The sequence below is a fragment of the Cibotium barometz genome, chromosome 44, assembly GCF_041138505.1.
Source record: "Cibotium barometz isolate CiBa-2024 chromosome 44, ASM4113850v1, whole genome shotgun sequence".
Lineage (NCBI taxonomy): Eukaryota > Viridiplantae > Streptophyta > Polypodiopsida > Cyatheales > Cibotiaceae > Cibotium > Cibotium barometz.
This window is the reverse complement of record NC_141089.1, coordinates 21,653,338-21,671,461: the sequence shown is the minus strand read 5'-3', so window position 1 is coordinate 21,671,461 and position 18,124 is coordinate 21,653,338. Positions and strand designations below refer to the sequence as shown.

At 42.2% G+C, this 18,124-nt stretch overlaps 1 protein-coding gene across 2 annotated transcripts in view; it reads right to left on the bottom strand.

The window, feature by feature from the left end:
• Positions 1-14,117, bottom strand: part of LOC147613078 (uncharacterized) — a 48,958-nt gene extending 34,841 nt beyond the window's left edge. The window contains exons 1-4 of one of the 2 annotated variants that reach the window (XM_086782378.1): positions 13,914-14,117; positions 13,243-13,513; positions 12,176-13,138; positions 11,879-12,079 (exon numbers count right to left, since the gene is read on the bottom strand). In XM_086782378.1, the coding sequence (XP_086638504.1) occupies positions 11,879-12,079; positions 12,176-13,138; positions 13,243-13,404 (1,326 nt within the window). In that variant the 5' untranslated portion in view covers positions 13,405-13,513; positions 13,914-14,117. The remainder of the gene's footprint in view (positions 1-11,878; positions 12,080-12,175; positions 13,139-13,242; positions 13,514-13,913) is intronic. The other variant, XM_086782379.1, reaches the window with a different exon arrangement.
• Positions 14,118-18,124: the final 4,007 nt, after the last annotated feature.

Here is an 18,124-nt window from a genome sequence, read left to right as displayed (position 1 = left end):
CAACATCTTCAAGAGCACATAGGACAAGAGAAATACTACACAGGGCGGCTAAACAAGGAGTCCTGCCCTTCTACTGAAACAACACATTGTCCAATTAGCTTACCAGTCTTCATAGAAGTTGTTGCAAGCGGAAGCCTTCGCATTGGAAGCTTTAGAAGTGTTGATATCTTCGATTTGCCGTAATCCTTCGCGACAAAAGTCTTCAAGAGGATGAAGGGAACCCTGGGAAAGCTTCCCCTATGGTTCAACTTGAGAAAGGAAGGCTGAAATTAGGGTTTTCAGCAAAAAGACCAGAAATTACAACAAAAATGAGAGCTGTTTTGCTGAATTTCAGTCATTGGGAATGAGTAGGAGAGTGATTAGCACTTGGAAACACTCTTGGAAGCTTGGAAAACACCCTAGCAAGTTGGGTATAGCTATGGAGAGCTTGGAAATGGAGAAAAATGGTGAAAAAACAGAGTTTTCAGTCTCCAAAAATCCTCATGAAGAGAAAATACGAATTTTCTCTTAATAAGTAAGTGAATTGGGATCCAATCAGGTGAGAGGACATGGGGAGATGCCCATCTATGAGTAAAAAGGGAGGATCAGGTCCTCGACATTGAGTCTTGTCCGTCTCGGGACTTCAGTGAGTGTGAACTTGGAAGCGGTCATAATTTATAAGTGACTTTTGGGTGCCCAAACTTTAATGAAGTGGGAACGCACTCACTTATAAATATTGACGAAGTCCTAAAGGCTATTTGAGCCTAGATTGGGTAATACTTACCACCTGTTCACATGCCACAGACAGTTTCACACGCACGGTTCACGGGCGGGCGTCCCCTAGCCCGGAACTACACATAGGTCATGCAGGCATGAAAACAGCATGCAATTTCATTTGTAGGCAAGCACATAAAGATGCTATGCAATGCAGCATTGGCATGAGCAATTTCCGTTCATGAAACCATATAAGACCAGGCGTTTCCAGGCAAGTATATGAGATACCAGACCTAGTGGAAAGCCAATCTTCTAGGCGTTTTCGGGCATGTACACAAAGGCACAAGTCCTAGCGGAAAGCCAAGCCCTCCAGATATTCCGGGCATGATAACATCAAGTCCCAGCGGAATATCATATCCAACTATACAGCATGACACGTGTCAATCACATGCATAGGCACATTCCATAAGCCATGGACACCAATCCAATATGTACATAGTGTGTGAAAGCAAGAGTGAACCATTCGGGTGGCCAAATGGTGACATTCCCTCCCGCTTCTAAACAGTTGTCTGCAACTGAAATGCATCAAAATATGTCTGAAGCACATGCAGGCAATCTTTGAAGAACTCTTCATCTACCCATTTAGCATCAATGGGAAGATAGTTCTTAAACTTCACAAGGTAACGCCTCACAACTTTGCCTGCAGAGCAAGCTTGCCTGCAACAAGCTTGTGTTCCTTGTGATACACAATCTGCTCTGGTTGCAAGATCTCCTCAAGCTCATCCACTTCTGGTGGATCCTCAACGACCATTTCACTGGGCTCCGGCCCTACATACTTGCGAAGGAGACTCACATAAAAAGCATTGTGTATGTGCCAATGACTAGGTAATGCCAATCTGAAAGCCACTTCATTGATCTTCTCGATCACTCGAAAAGGTCCATAGTACCTGGTTGCAAGCTTAGGATATGCACCCTCTTTGCCAGGCCTCTTTGCAAGTCTTGCTTTCTCAAATTTCAGCAATACCCAATCATTCTCTTTAACATCCAATTGCCTTCTATGCTTGTCGGCAGCCTTTTTATGCTTGTCTTGTGACCTTGCAATGGCTGTCGGCACCTGAGCAAAAGCAATATCCAAGTCTCTTACATACTCATCAGCTCTGCAAATATCTCATCCTTTGTGCGAAGGATGGGTGGCAAAACCACCTTACCAAAAACAATCTCAAACGGGGCCTTTCTCGTAGATACATGTACTGTGTTGTTGTATGCAAATTCCACAAGCGGTAAGTACTTCTCCCAAGAAGACTTCTGATCCGCCACATAACATTTCAAGAGATCCAACACGACTGAATTTGCAGCCTCACTTTGTCCATCCGTTTGAGGGTGATAAGCTGATGAGAAGTCCAATTTGGTGCCCATATTATCAAATAAGGCCCGCCAAAAGAGACTTGTAGTCCTGGGATCTCTATCCACCACAATGGACTTCGGCATTCCATGATGTTTGAACACTCGTGCAAGATATATTTTAACCATATGCTCAGCTTTGATGGTTTTTTTGACCAGCAAGAAATGAGCTTGCTTGCTAAACCTGTCCACAATTGTCCAAATTGCATCATTATCCTGTTGGGTACATGGCAAGTCCATAATGAAATCCATTGTAATACTTTCCCATGGCTGCGTGGGAATAGGCAATGGCTGAAGCAAACCTGGTGCCTTTTGCCTATCAAATTTGACCTTTTGACACGTGATACATGCACGTACATGTGCCTCTATGTCCTTCCGCATACCTGGCCAAAAGAAATACCGCTCAATCATGTGCGTAGTAGGCATTATGCCTCTATGACCAGCATATGGAGGAGCATGGCACTCATCCAAAACCTTTTGCCTCATGTCAGACACCACACATAGGCAATTATCTTTCATGAGATAACCCTCTTTGATCACATATGAGGCATGTGCATGACCAGCCATCAAATCAGTCCAAATAGTGGCAAAATCAGCATCCGTATGATACAAATCACGCATGGTAGACAAGTCCCCATGAGAGGCAACCGAGATAGCTGCTACGTACGGCTTTCGTGACAATGCATCGGCCACTACATTCTTCTTTCCCGAGGTATACAAGATCTGAAAATGAAACATAGAGAGGAAATTGGCCATCCTCATATGCTTCTCTGACAACTTAGTTTGAGTAAGAAAATACCTCAAACTCTGGTGATCTGTCTTCAAGGTGAAATCAGCCCCAAGAAGGTAATGTTTCCATATAGTAAGTGTATGAATTACAGCCAAGAGCTCTTTCTCATAAATGCCAAGAGATAGCTCTGCATCATGCAATCTACGACTCTCATAAGCCACGGCATGTCCCTCTTGATTAAGGACAGTCCCTATGCAATTTCCAGATGCATCACATTCCACACAAAAAGGCTTTTGCAAATCCGGAACGATCAACACTGGACCATGAGTAGTTGCATCTTTCAATTTGAGGAATGCATCTCTCTCTACATTAGTCCATTTGAACACAGCCTTCTTCTTTGTCAAATCATGCAAAGGAGAAGCAATCCATGCAAAGTGCCGAATGAACCTGCGGTAGTAAGAGCATAATCCAAGAAAACTACGGATCTCATGCACCGAACTCAATTCGGGCCAATTCCGAATTGCATCAATCTTTGTAGGATCCATCCGCACTCCATCTTTGGACACAAAATGCCCAAGATAATGTATCTCTGACAAGAAGAACTCACTCTTCTTTGCATTTATGAAGAGTTTATGCTTATGGAGCTCTTCAAAAACAATAGCCAAATGAGCTTTATGCTCTTCTTCGGTCTTCGAGAAGACTAGGATGTCATCAAAGAAGACACTTGTAAATTTCCTGTATCCATGGAATATGCGATCCATCATTCTATTGAATGTAGCCGGGGCATTTGTAAGACCAAAAGGCATAACAAGATACTCATAAAGCCCAAATGCTATCCTAAAAGCAGTTTTGTGTACATCCTCATGCACTACACGCACTTGATGATATCCACTCTTGAGATCAATTCGGCTAAAGCATGCCGATCCATCCAACTTGTCAAGGATGTCGTCAATGCGTGGAATCGGAAACCGATTCTGGATGGTAAGCTTATTCAAAGCTCTATAATCCACACACATACGAAAGGATCCATCCTTCTTTTGAACTAAGAGGACGGGTGAACAATATGGAAAAGAGCTTGGCTGAACCAAACTCTTCTCAAGAAGCTCATTTACTTGCTTCATGATCTCCTCTTTTTGGGATGCACTTACACGATAGGCTGGCCTATTAGGTGGTGAGCTACCCGGCACAAGATCAATGCGATGATCTTCCGGTCGTACAGGTGGTAACTCATTTGGTAACTCATCAACAAAACAATCATTGTGCTCTTGCAAAAATTTTAGCCTATCATTACAAAGAGTGTTTACATGTACATCATTTTCCTCAACAGGATCTCGTACAAAAATCAAGTACGCAAAAATACTCTTTTTCATTACTTTCTTAATTTGTACATGAGATACAAGGGGAATGGTATCACCCTCTTCACCAGCATCAATTACATGTTCTCGGCCTTTATGCATGAAAGTGATCGTGTTAGTCTTGTAAGCCTTACACGGATCACTACGTGTATGCCAAGGCTTTCCAAGCAATACATCACAACCATTCAAAGGCACCACAAGAAAATCCTCATGATCCACATAGCCTTGAATGTGTATGCGCAAGTTGCCAAAAATAGGCATGACCTGCACTTCTCTACCAACAAAGGCAGCCCCTGCTTCAATTTGAAGACCCATGTCCTCCACTTCAATACCCAAAGCAGCTGCCATCTGAGTGGATATGAAATTTTTACATGCACAATCATCAAACATGAACAAAGCGGGCTGATCTTTAAGCTGTCCCCAAGCTTTACATACAACCCTATCTTTGCTATCATATGAAGTGTTGCCCTGCACATCCGGAACCATATGCACATTAGGCTTCGGTACATTAGCATTTTTAGCTTTGTTCTTCTTATTTGGGCATGCTCTTGCCATGTGCTCAGTGCTGCCACAAGTAAAGCATTTGCCTTCACGCATATATTGCTCCTTCTTCTCAGCACTAAGACCAAAGTTTTTGCCGGCTTATAAGGGCGCTTTTTAGCAAACTTATTTTTAGCTTTTGGACCTGATTTGGCTTGGTTTTGGTCCCTTTTAGGTGGCTGTCCATCATTTTGCAGGTTTTGGACAGCCCTCTCTTTGCCTTGAAATGAGGGTTTAGCCTTATTGGATCGACTCAATTTGAGTTCCAATTGCTCGGTGGCGGTGGCGGCTGCGATTAATTGGTGTAAGGTATGACCAGGATATATTTGTAATCCCGCTTTGTACACGGGTTGCAATCCCGATTGAAACCTTCTCTTCCTTTCCGCCTCGATGACATGCATAAATGGAGACACCTCCAAGAGCACTTTCCAAAACTTTTGTACATATGCATTTACCGATTCCCCCTCATTTTGCTGTACCCAATCCCACTTCATTGTTATCTCATTCAATGCATTGGGAGGCAAGAATTGAGCATAGAACCTCTCTTTGAACTCTTCCCATGATCTAACGGGATTCGGTGAGGGCAGCTCCGTGAGCCACCAGTGGGCAGCAGTGCCTTTCATGAACATGCTTACATGCCGGATCATGGATTTCTGAGTGAAATCCTCATCACTGAAAGCAATATTAAACTGGGCAACAAAAGCAAGTGCCTTTGATGCATCATATTCCCCATGATATGTGTCAAACTTCACATATTTGTCTCCGGCTTTGAAGTCACGAGACTTTGATGCATGTGTGTACATCTCAACATGTTTTCCCCCATGTTTGTCCATTGGGACAGCCCCTGTAATTGGCATCATTTTTGGACCAAAAGGTGATGCATGAGGCATAGATACATGTGCCCTGTAAGCATGAGGCATGGCTGGCCCCTCAACATGCATTGATACATTTTCAGCCATAACTTCTCCCTCACGAGCACACTCGAAGGCATGAGTGGCATGAGAGATACACGGAATACCTGCACCAACAGAAAATTGCAGCCCATGTTGCATGTGTTGTGCATGTACATTTTCAGCCGGCAATGGTATTTGACATACATTTTGACCACTGCCATAAACATTGTATCCTTCACGGGCTACATGAGGTATTCCTGCATGGCGTGAAGTCCCTGATTGTTCCTCTCCCATAGCATGGAGATTTATCCTCTTAGACATAAGTTCTTGTTCGGACACCAGTGGGGATTCCAAGACATGTGGGATGGTTGCCTTTTCTGCATAGGCATCCTCGGTACGAGCCAAGTATACAGGTGCTGCATCCCTCGGTTGCATGTGCAACTCTTGAGCAATCATTGCCATTGCATGATCCATATAAGATTCAGCTTTCTTGGCCTTCAAACGATCATGTACCAATGGATCCTCGCGGCGATAGAGATTCAATTCTTCTTCTTGTGCATGGAGAAGAGCCTGCATACGAGTAAGTTCAGCCCTCAAGACTATGGACTCTTCTTCTTGCATCTTCTCTTTGCCACGGAACGGCTGTCCCACATATTCATGTTCCCTATTGTGCACCACATGAGTTTGCTCATCTTGTAAAGCATTGGAGGCATGCATTTCATTGTCCTTGCCTCTTGTATTAGCATCTCCAACATTCATTGTATTCATAATGTTCTAAGTGTAGAGATAGCTAGTGTTCACGGTAATCGTCTCTCACGATAGAAGTGAAAGAGAACCGTATGCTCTGATACCAATGTAACTTGGTTGAACACAATGCTAATCAAGACACTTAAAAATACACTAAGATTTGAAGGACACTTGCTCATATACAAGAAGTAAATGTACTCAAATAGGTACACTTGGTGCCGATTCACAACATGTACTTGCAGGTACAGTTAGGATTTTAGCTTGTACTTGCAAGGATAGCTAGGGTTTCAACTGGTACTTGCAAGAATAGTTAGGTACAATAGGTGCCTATAGCAGGTGCATAGCAGGTACATCAGGTACTTCAAGTATAGTAGGTACAACAGGTATAGTAGGTACAACAGGTACTGCAAGTACGATAGGTGTCCATAACAGGTGCGCATAGGTACACCATGTATAGAAGGTGTCCAAAGTAGGTACACAACAGATACAATAGGTGCCCACAATAGGTACACAACAGGTGGGTGCAATAGTTTCAGCGGGTACAACAGCTATCCACCGGGGAGCAATTGACGAGCAGAAAAGGGAAGAGAGAGATGGGCACCAACTTGCATGAGAAGGAAGAGGGGAAAAAGGTGGAGAAGAATGGGGGAGAGGACGTGGAGGGGTCCAAGCCCCTTGTGCCACATCCCACCATAATTAATGGTGGGCACCTTCTTTAAGTGTCCACACAATTATGAGGCCATGTGTGGGTGCCCAAAGTTTGGGCTGGCCACACTTTTATCCTTTGGGCCCCGGGCACTAGGCCGGTGGCCAACGCCCAACTTTAATAAGTGTGAACTGCGAAGGTTATAAAACCTTTACAATAATAAACAAGGGTTAAATGAATACTCCATCTGTTCACATGTCACAAACCATGTCAGAATACAAGGCATTCACATGGTTCACGGGTGAGCGTTCCTTGCTTGTGAACTGGATACGTCATAGCAGGCATTCACACAAAAACAAGTCACACGAAATCATTTTCAAGCAAGGAGAGATGCATGCACATGCATTATGCAATGGATATATATCTCCCGTTCTTGGAACCTATAAATAGTAGTTCTTCTCGAGCACGGACCTGGCTTAGTGGGAGGCCTAAACTGGGATTCGTGACAGTGGGTTCCACGTCCTAGCCACACTATGGGTGACACGAAGCCTGGCCTCCCATAGGTGATGCGAGTCTTAGCCTCAGTATAGGCGACAAGAAGCTCCTTGGTGTAACTTCTAAAGGGCCTCGGGGTTTCACAAAACACTTGACCATTAATGCAATTAAACACTGAAATTGGCCACAGCCTTAAACCATAGTTGCGTTTCATTCAGTTTGAATGAAACCAAACGTTTCATACAAATGAAACGCGTTTCATTCGCGTCCACCTCAGAACTGTACGATGTAAGCGTCTTTTACCTAGATTCTTTAGTTTTAACTTGAAAACATGTTTTAATGTGTAAATGATGCATGTTTAATATTGTTTTACAGAGAAGGCAACATATTTTTTACATATTATAAACATATATATAAATTTTGGGACCTGTAAGCCCCTTGTTTTGTATGAAACGTTTTTGAAACGTCTGGGATTTGAAAGAAACGTTTATGAAACACGTTTCATGAAACCCCTAGCAACTGTCACCATTTGGCCACCCGAATGGTTCACTCTTGCTTTCACACTATGTACATATTGGATTGGTGTCCATGGCTTATGGAATGTGCCTATGCATGTGATTGACATGTGTCATGCTGTATAGTTGGATATGATACTCCGCTAGGACTTGACAATATCATGCCCAGAATATGTGGAGGACTTTGCTTTCCGCTAGGACTTGTGCCTTTGTGTACATGCCTGGAAACGCCTAGAGGATTGGCTTTCCACTGGGTTTGGTATCGCATATACTTGCCTCGAAACACCTGATCTTATATGGTTTCATGAACGGAAATTGCTCATGCCAATGCTGCATTGCATAGCATCTTTATGTGCTTGCCTGCAAATAAAATTGCATGCTGTTTTCCTGCCTGCATGACCTATGTGTAGTTCCAGGCTAGGGGACGCCCGCCCGTGAACCGTGCGTGTGAAATTGTCTATGGCATGTGAACAGGTGGTAAGTATTACCCAATCTAGGCTCAAATAGCCTTTAGGACTTGGTCAATATTTATAAGTGAGTGCGTTCCCACTTCATTAAAGTTTGGGTGCCCAAAAGTCACTTATAAATTATGACCGCTTCCAAGTTCACACTCACTGAAGTCCCGAGGCGGACAAGACTCAATGTCGAGGACCTGATCCTCCCTTTTTACTCATAAATGGGCATCTCCTTATGTCCTCTCACCTGATTGGACCCCAATTCACTTACTTATTAAGAGAAAATTCGTGTTTTCTCTTCATGAGGATTTTTGGAGGCTGAAAACTCTGTTTTTCCACCATTTTTCTCCATTTCCAAGCTCTCCATAGCTATACCCAACTTGCTAGGGTGTTTTACAAGCTTCCAAGAGTGTTTCCAAGTGCTAATCACTCTCCTACTCATTCCCAATGACTGAAATTCAGCAAAACAGCTCTCATTTTTGCTGTAATTTCTGGTCTTTTTGCTGAAAACCTTAATTTCAGCCTTCCTTTCTCAAGTTGAACCATAGGGGAAGCTTTTCCAGGGTTCCCTTCATCCTCTTGAAGACTTTTGTCATGAAGGATTGCGGCAAATCGAAGATATCAACACTTCTAAAGCTTCCAACGCGAAGGATTCCGCTTGCAACAACTTCTATGAAGACTGGTAAGCTAATTGGACAATGTGTTGTCATTACTTATTCAGTAGAAGGGCATGACTCCTTGTTTAGCCGCCATGTGTAGTATTTCTCTTGTCCTATGTGCTCTTGAAGATGTTGCTACCTTGCTTGGTAGAACATAGAGCCAATGGTAGAGAATATGGACACTGAAGTCGGGCCGGTTATCAAGGCAGCTCCTTGGTGATCTACATCGACATACCACTGTTTTCTAAATGCTGAATTTCATATGCATTGGCAATGGATGCCCGTCTCTTGTCAATTCAGCACTACTATTGACACCGCGTACTCGTACCAAGGAGGCTTGAACCATGCTCTCTGAGAGGGTGTGAGCCACACTCTAGTACGAAAGCGCCTGTTTGTGCGTGGTCTTGGAACAACAGTTTCACGCTCACTTCCCTCCAGGTATATGAGACTAGTGGCCAAGCTATTAAGACTCATTCGACAAGTCCGGCATCGACAAACTACTCCGACATACTTCTATTTGGGTAACTTGTCTTCATATTTGCATTGCATAGGATTATCTGGCCGGCAGGCCCTTGGTACTTTGTACAAACTTAAATACTCCAACAATGTACTTCAATATTGAGGGGGGTCGGCCCGTTCGCGGCCCTAATGATGGTGTATTGTGCAATGCTTGTCTCTGTTGCAAATTATCTTGTGTAATGATATACCATTCAATGGTTATGTGCAAAGTGGTTTTGACATATCACATGTGACGTGTGTATTGTTCACGAGACGGTGCCTAAGGACGTTCACACCTAGCCGGTGTAGTTTCATTCCCACACCATTAAAGGATCAAAGACACGGGTGATGGTTTCATCTATTCCCGATGTAGTAAGGGTGGGTGGGACATGGGTAGCAACAATATCTCAGAATCAACCTGAAGCTCTGATGCGGAAGTTCTAGGAGTCTTCTTTCAGCCCTAAACACCATCCTAGAACAACCTCAAACAAAACATAAGCAAGCGAGATGGAGAGAAGAGAGAGAGAGCTGAGTTTCAGTATATTCATATAGCACAAAATGGTGTCCAGATCTTGGCCAATCTTTGGCTGCCATCAAAAGGTGGTAAACACCTACTCTAAGCCTAAGTCTAGTGACTCAGCCCATGGGGGGCTGAATGATCTAACCAATGAGCAAATTATGCCTTATATAGGCCTTGGGAGTCCTCATGGACTGGCCGACCAACAGGTCGGCCAAGTCCTGGACAAATAATTGTCCATCTTGCTGCAGCCGACAGAAGTGTCCTTTCATGTGCTGGCCGACAGCCTCCTAGTTCTCTCTACAAGCCTCCCTCCCCATACAATCAGCATAAGCTCCTGAATCTGGTCCAAAACTAGTTCTTTATCTGTTGCCCTTCAAGGATCAGCCCTGGGATTAGCATGTACATGTGCATGCACATGACATCAAATTTAGCTCACCTTGGAGATGACTGATTTAGGACTTCTCCACTACTTTCTTGGGATGGAGGTCTATTAGTCTTCTGATGGAGTGTTTCTTAGCCAGTAAAGATATTTGCAGCAGCTCCTGGAGACATTTGTGATGACCAAGTGCCGTCGAATTTCTTGTCCGATGGATCCTAACTCCAAGCTCTCCCATGATGATCCCTCTCCCCTCTTCGAGGACAGCACACAGTACCGGAGGCTTGTTGGTTCGCTTATTTATTTGACTTACACCAGGCCCAACATTTCTTACACTGTCAATGTTCTCAGTCAGTTTTCTTCCGCTCCTTGACATTCTCATTGGCAAGCCGCTCTGAGGGTTCTCCAATACTTATCGCGGGCATGAAGAATCCACCACCAAATTTGTTACACCTTTGGGATGTCCCAAAGGCACTGTTGCTAAGACTCTTGGGGAGCGCTGCATCTACCACAGGCTGCAGTGTCAACTGGCTATCGCTAGCCAAGTGTAATCTGCTAGACTCCTACAAGCCACCAGCCAAAGAAGAGGGAGATCTTTCACAAAAGCTGTTCCACAATCACTTCTATAGGATGCATTAAAAAAATGACTTGGGCAGCCTAACTACACATATAGTGTTCATCTGCCCCTTAATTCTCATCACACACGGATAGTAGCTAGTGTGAACAGGCGGGCACTGTAAGCAGCCCTGTTACACAACACCCTCACCCACAAGTACATGCTTGGCCTACACTCAGAGCTCCTGCAGCCCTGAAACAAAAGCCTTGCACTCATATCCCCCTGGTGATTACTGCAGCACAAGAAAATCACCAGCTCACGACTTGCACAGACTTAATGTGGCAACCATTAACTCTACCTGGAAACATCAAAGGTCATCAGAAGAGCAGGAGATTGCAATCAAGAAAAGGCCTGTTTGAAGTGAGCAGAGGTCATGGCAGGAGGCTGCAGATGCAGGGAAGGTGAGAGATTCCGAGGAGGGATCTGCTGATTGGCCAGACAAGGGGCACATATCCATGTCTGGATTGCTTGCCCATCCATGGAAGTGCTGGACATGGCAGCACAGCAGCCATGGATTTGGCAGGCACCCACCTGCTTGTGTATAATATGCCTGCCTGCCATTTAAACCTACAAAACGTTTGATTGCTTACTCAACGACCCTCATGATGGGCAGGCACTCTTACAATAGCCACATTTGCACACACCATTAAAAATGTGTAAAAATATCCTTTTACCACAATTTTAAAAAATAGATATACCAAAAAAAGTATGTGCATGAGAAAGATAAGAAATTACATACTTGGAGGCCCCATCCTAACCCACATGACATAATGGCAGCTGGAGGCGACCAACTACCATCATCTCTTCGGGCAACAAGCAAACCAGTCCCCACCTTATACGTAAGTACCATCCCTGCTTTTATGACTGTTAAGATGGCAAGCCCTTTAGCTCCCTTGAGGACAGCCTCCGGTATGGATTGTTCTGGTTTAAGTATGCCGACCTGCAAGACCAAGTTTGTGCATCAACTTTGTCTCGTTGGATTCACAGTGATCAAATACAAAAAGCAATGAGCTGCAGGGGACAGAATGTAGCAAACCTTGCAGAAGCTTCTCAGAGTGTTGGTGGCTTTGTATATTTCATCTTCCATACACAGGCCAATTGGATTATTCAACCAGCCCCTCATGCAGGTTGAATCCGTCACATCATGTACCGCAATCTGTGCTGCATTGCTGATCATGTTGGTTAGGAACCCTTGTATAGGCTCTAACCTTTCAAAACATGTATCACAGGCCCTCTGGGGATCCCTTTCCTTGAACTTGAATGGCAGCAAGCATTTCCCCTTTGAACAAGATCGACAGAATATTCCACCACAGAACCGGCAATGATGCCGTCCCCTTGTCAGAGGCAGAAATTTCGCATTGCACTGCATGCATCTGCTACATGCACTATCTGGAACCCACTGTGGTGGCTCCGCCTCAAGCAGGGATCGTAACACCATGGTGCTCTCGTCACAGCGTGTTGAAAGAGGTGGTGCGCTAGGAAGATGTACACTAGCCCAAACATCTTCAAGCCCTCCATTCAAACCGTCTGTGTCAAGGCGGTGGCTGGCCTGAGGACCGCCTTGTTCCTTAGAGGGCGGGGATTTTTTAGCCAACATGGACATCATTCCCCTTGCTAAATTCCAAGTGCTCACATCGGGCTGCATGTTTCCAATTGCCTGAACGGCACTCCTACCATCACAAGGCCATGCATTGCGAACATATCTGGTTTCGTCTACAGTGTCCTTTTGAGGAGTGGCAACAGGCGTCCAGGTATTGAATTCCTCATACACACAAGGGCGGTAATGCTGCTCGGCATGTTCAACATCAAGCTCCTTCTGTTCATGATCAGTGCTTCCAAATTCACCTGAATTGTCTTCATCAAATTTAGGTGCCGCAGGCCATTTTAGCTCCAACCGCCCCAATGCATCTTTGAGATCCAAGTTAGTGCCAAAATTCATTTCTGATGCAAAAGGAGTTCGACACAAAGGGCATAAAGGGGTGGCGTTACACATTTGCACCTGGCACACAATATCTCAAGTAGATTAGGCTATAGTTAGCTGTTTGATTGTCAAATCTTAGACACATTACATGCACAAAAAAGCTCCTCGTATGATGCACAAACCTGTTGTAGACATTCGAGGCACCCATTGTGGCCACATGCTAAGGAAGTCGGTCCTCCATGAGTGCCTAGTTTTTCCATACACACGGGACATTTGGGAACTTCACACTGCTGCTCGATATTATGCATGTTCTCATGCTTGCTGATGTGTACTGCAGACGACATTATTTGCAATCTGTCTCTCTCTCTCTGTGTGTGTGTGTGTACCAGCTTTGAAAACCCTCAGAATGCGATCAACATGGCACTCATGCAAAGGCTTTTAGAGCCCCACTACCTGTAATAAAGAATTATACAATCACCATCATAATCATTACATTAAAATACCCTTGGTGAAACTTATGGTCATCATCAGTGTCATCATAGGCAGCGCTGGTGTTATTATCATGATGGTCATCATTAGATCAACATCATCCAGATCATCATCATCACCATCCACAACATTAGATCATCATCATCCACAGCATGAGATCATCATCGCCACCACCATCACCATCACCATCACCGAAGAGAGTTACCAATATCAGCATGAGATCATCATCACCATCATCGCCAGTACCATCACGATAACCGAAGAGAGTTACCAATACTAAGGGGCTAGAAAGCAAACTATTTGCAGATACAACCTGCTTAAGCAACGGGTTTGTTGAAAATGATCTAAAATTAAATTGCGTTACCTGTGCAATTGAAGAGGAAGCTTTTCCAATCATTGAATGTCTAGAACTCGATGATTTAAGAGTCTAAGCGAACTGCGGAAGCTATTTCTATATAAACGCATGAGGATAATAGAAACATGGTCGGCAAATTTAATCACGACAGGGCGGGCTAGCGCACACACACATATAATACATATTTATATATATACATATACACATATATACACTTAATATATATATACATACTCATATTGTACATATACACATTACATATATATATATACTCATATTGTATATACACATACATATATAGTGTATATTTGTACATATGTATACACCACAGTTCTTTCATTGGCCGTTAGCGAAAAAAAGTAGTCAATGACCCCTCACAATGACGTTCCTGACTATTGAAAAAGGTAGTAAGGAAGGTATGGATGATCATGTATACATATGTATACACCACCGTTCTTTCATTAGTGAAAAAAAGTAGTCAATGACCTCTCACGATGACATTCCTGGCTATCGACAAAGGTAGTAAGGAAGGTGTGGATGATGATGATGATGTGTGTGTGTGTGTGTATGCATATATTACATGTGTATGTGTGTGTATATGTATATATACATATGTATATGTATATATTATATGTGTATGTATATATGTACGTGTGTGTGTGTATATGTATATTTTATATGTGTATGTGTGTGTATATTTGTATATGTACATGTGTGTATGTGTATATGTATATATAAATATATGTGTATGTATGTATATGTATATATTATATGTGTATGTGTATGCATGTTCCCCTAATGTGAAAATAGTATGCCTTGTCGTGATTAAATTTAGCCGACCATGATTCTATTATCCTCATCATTACTCCACATATGTATAGAAATAACTTACTTTGTGTGTGTGTACATACCTAAATATATTTATATTTATATTTATATATATTTACATACCTACATATATTAATATCTTCATATATATGTATGTACATATGCATACATAAACACGTACACGCACGCACATAGTATGAACATACATAAAAATATATTTTTTCCTTATTTAGATTTATATATTTATATGTATGTATTCATATTACAGATTTACATATATTGTATATACATATATACATACATACATACATACATACATATATGTATGTATGTATATACATGTGTGTGTGTGTGTGTGTGTGTGTGTGTGTGTGTGTGTGTAGAATACATCATAAAATGTATTGATAAAACAATTAAGATTGAAAGATTCAAATTGGTGCTGGTCAATCTACATAAAGGTTAAGCTTTGTTTTTGTTTTAAAAAACCTCTTTACATAGTATTAATATAGTTGTAAACCTACAATTTAGGTAAGAGGGTCGGTCTCCCAAGGTGGTACCCCTTGTTAGAGAAGCAAAAGCAATTTCATGTGATGGACATATACATACCGGCAATGTTTATTATGATGGCAGGAGCCATTAAGTAACCTTAGAGTAGGGAATAGCTAAAATATTTGATAATTGGGTAGACCTTAGAGTGAGTGTAAAGAGTAAAATAAGGTGATTTGAGTGGGCCAAAATACATCCCTATAGTGGGGAGCCAAAGTTTATGGAAAAAGGAGTGGTAAATAATAAAAAATATAGAAAATAGTGAGAAAAAGATAAGAAGCAAGTGTGGAGTTTGTGGGAGACTGTAGAGAGCAAAGAATCAGAGCTTTGGAGTGCAAAATATCATAGCAATCATCACTTTAATATGCTACAAGCAAAAAAGTTCCATTTGGGTCCAAATATTTATTTTCTACACACATTGTTTATCATCAGCGATCACTCATATAAACTGTGGATAGTATATTCTATGTGTTTAGAGATTAATTCTTTGCAATTCTATCAATTTTGAGTATTTTTTGCTCTTTCTTGAGCGTCTCCTGACATTCTTTTTTCTTAGGTGATCAAGGCCCATGAGAGTGTGGGTTTGCTACAAATTCTTTTCATGGTATCATAGCACAGCTTGTAGCTCTGTTGTTTTGAGAGATTGCCTTTGTGAGAAAATTTATGTTTTGTGTGCGAAGAGTGAATTGAGAGGTTGAGAGTTTCTTTGCATTGGTGAGAGAAGAGAAGTGAGATATACAGGTTTGAAATATGATAGAAGTCACAAGCAATATAAGGAGTTTGCAACTTGGAGATACAAATCTTACTGCAATGGAGAAACTAGACAAAGGCCATTACCACCCATGGCAACTATATTTGGAGTCAATCAACTTATGGGACCTAATCCTTGGAGATGCAAATCTTACTTGAATGAAGAAACTAGACAAAGGCCATTACCATGCATGGCAACTATATTTGGAGTCAATCAACTTATGGGACCTAAGCGACAGAGATGATGTAGAACCAAGACCCCCAAAAGTTTCAGACCCTCTCCACACACACAAGAGCAAGTGTCTACTATGATGGCTACTTATAAAGCAACTCTCAAGCAATGGCAATTAAAGAATAAAAAGGTAATTTATCTTATAACTATGACTCTTTCTTCTTCAATTATTCTACATGTTGAGGATTATGCAACAGCCAAGGAGCTATGGGATGGTTTAGCAAATTGGTATGAGAGTGCGTCATAGGTAAGAAAGTTGTAATTGAAAACAGAGCTCAACAATGTGAAACGGAACAAATATGAGCATTATGGATTATGTGGGTAAGATCCGGAGTCTTGTAGACTCATTAGCCTTGGTTATATGGTTGAAGAGGATGATAAAGTGCATGCATGCTTGCAAGGTTTGGGTAGAGATTATCGAGTGTTTACTACCAGTATACGGACTAGAGATGAGTTGCCATCATTTGAATTGTTGGTGCCAAAGTTGATATAGGAAGAGAATCACTTACAGAGGGAGGAGCTTCATTTGTAGGAGGATACCAAGAATCAACCTATTACACAAGTAGAGGGAGAAGCGAACAAAGAGGAAGAGGTCAAAGAGGTAGAACAAGAAGTCAAAGAGGAAGAGGGTATCAAGGACGAGGCAGAGCAAAGGGGAGAGCATATTTCAGAGGTAGAGGAGACTATGGAGAGTCTCGTGAGGGAGGAGCTTCATCTGTATAGGAGGATACCAAGAATCAACCTATTACACAAGTAGAGGGAGAAGAGGTCAAAGAGGTAGAACAAGAAGTCAAAGAGGAAGAGGGTATCAAGGACGAGGCAGAGCAAGGGGGAGAGCAGATTTCAGAGGTAGAGGAGACTATGGAGAGTCTCGTGGAAGAGGTGACTTTAGAGGTCGAGGATATGCAAGAGGTCGACGATCTCAAGAAGGCTATGGAAGAGGTTATTAAATCAACTATCGAAGTGGCTATTATAGTCAATATATCAAGGCAAGTATGCAAATCAAGGAAGAGGCCATGCTGTGAGTTAAGATAGAAGTGGAGTTGTACGCTAGTAATGCGAGAAGACATGACACATGCTTCTATAATGTTTTCATAAGATAAGGATATGCAAGAAGGAAGGTACAATCAAGCAACTATGCATCTACTTCCGATGAAGGAAGAGAGGAGAAAGAAGAGCATCAATTGTTTTATATGAATCATGAGCATAAAAGCTTAAGTATGAATGTACGAGGATATGCGAGAGGGACTGCAAGAGGTCGACGATCTCAAGAAGGCTATGGAAGAGGTTATTAAATCAACTATCAAAGTGGCTATTATAGTCAATATATCAAGGCAGGTATGCAAATCAAGGAAGAGGCCATGCTGTGAGTTAAGATAGAAGTGGAGTTGTACACCAGTATTGCGAGAAGACAGGACACATGCTTCCAAAATGTTTTCATAAAGATAAGGATATGCAAGAAGGAAGGTACAATCAAGCAACTATGCATCTTCTTCTGATGAAGGAAGAGAGTAGAAAGAAGAGCATCAATTATTTTATATGAATCATGAGCATAAAAGCTTGAGTATGAATATATGTGAAGATAAATGGTACATTGACTCAAGCTGTAATTATCATATGACCAACCACCATGATGAATGGTTTAAAGCAAAGTGAGAAGTGGAAGTGCCTTCATATGTTACTACTTGGGATGACACATCTACTCATCTGGGTGACATTTGATACAAATTGTCGACACTAAAAAGAAGAAATACTTGCATAATGTATTATGTGTTCCAGACATTACAAAGAACTTGCTATGGGTCGGACAAATGGTTAAGCAGCAAGACATGAGAGTGATATTTGATCCTATGGGCTATTTTGT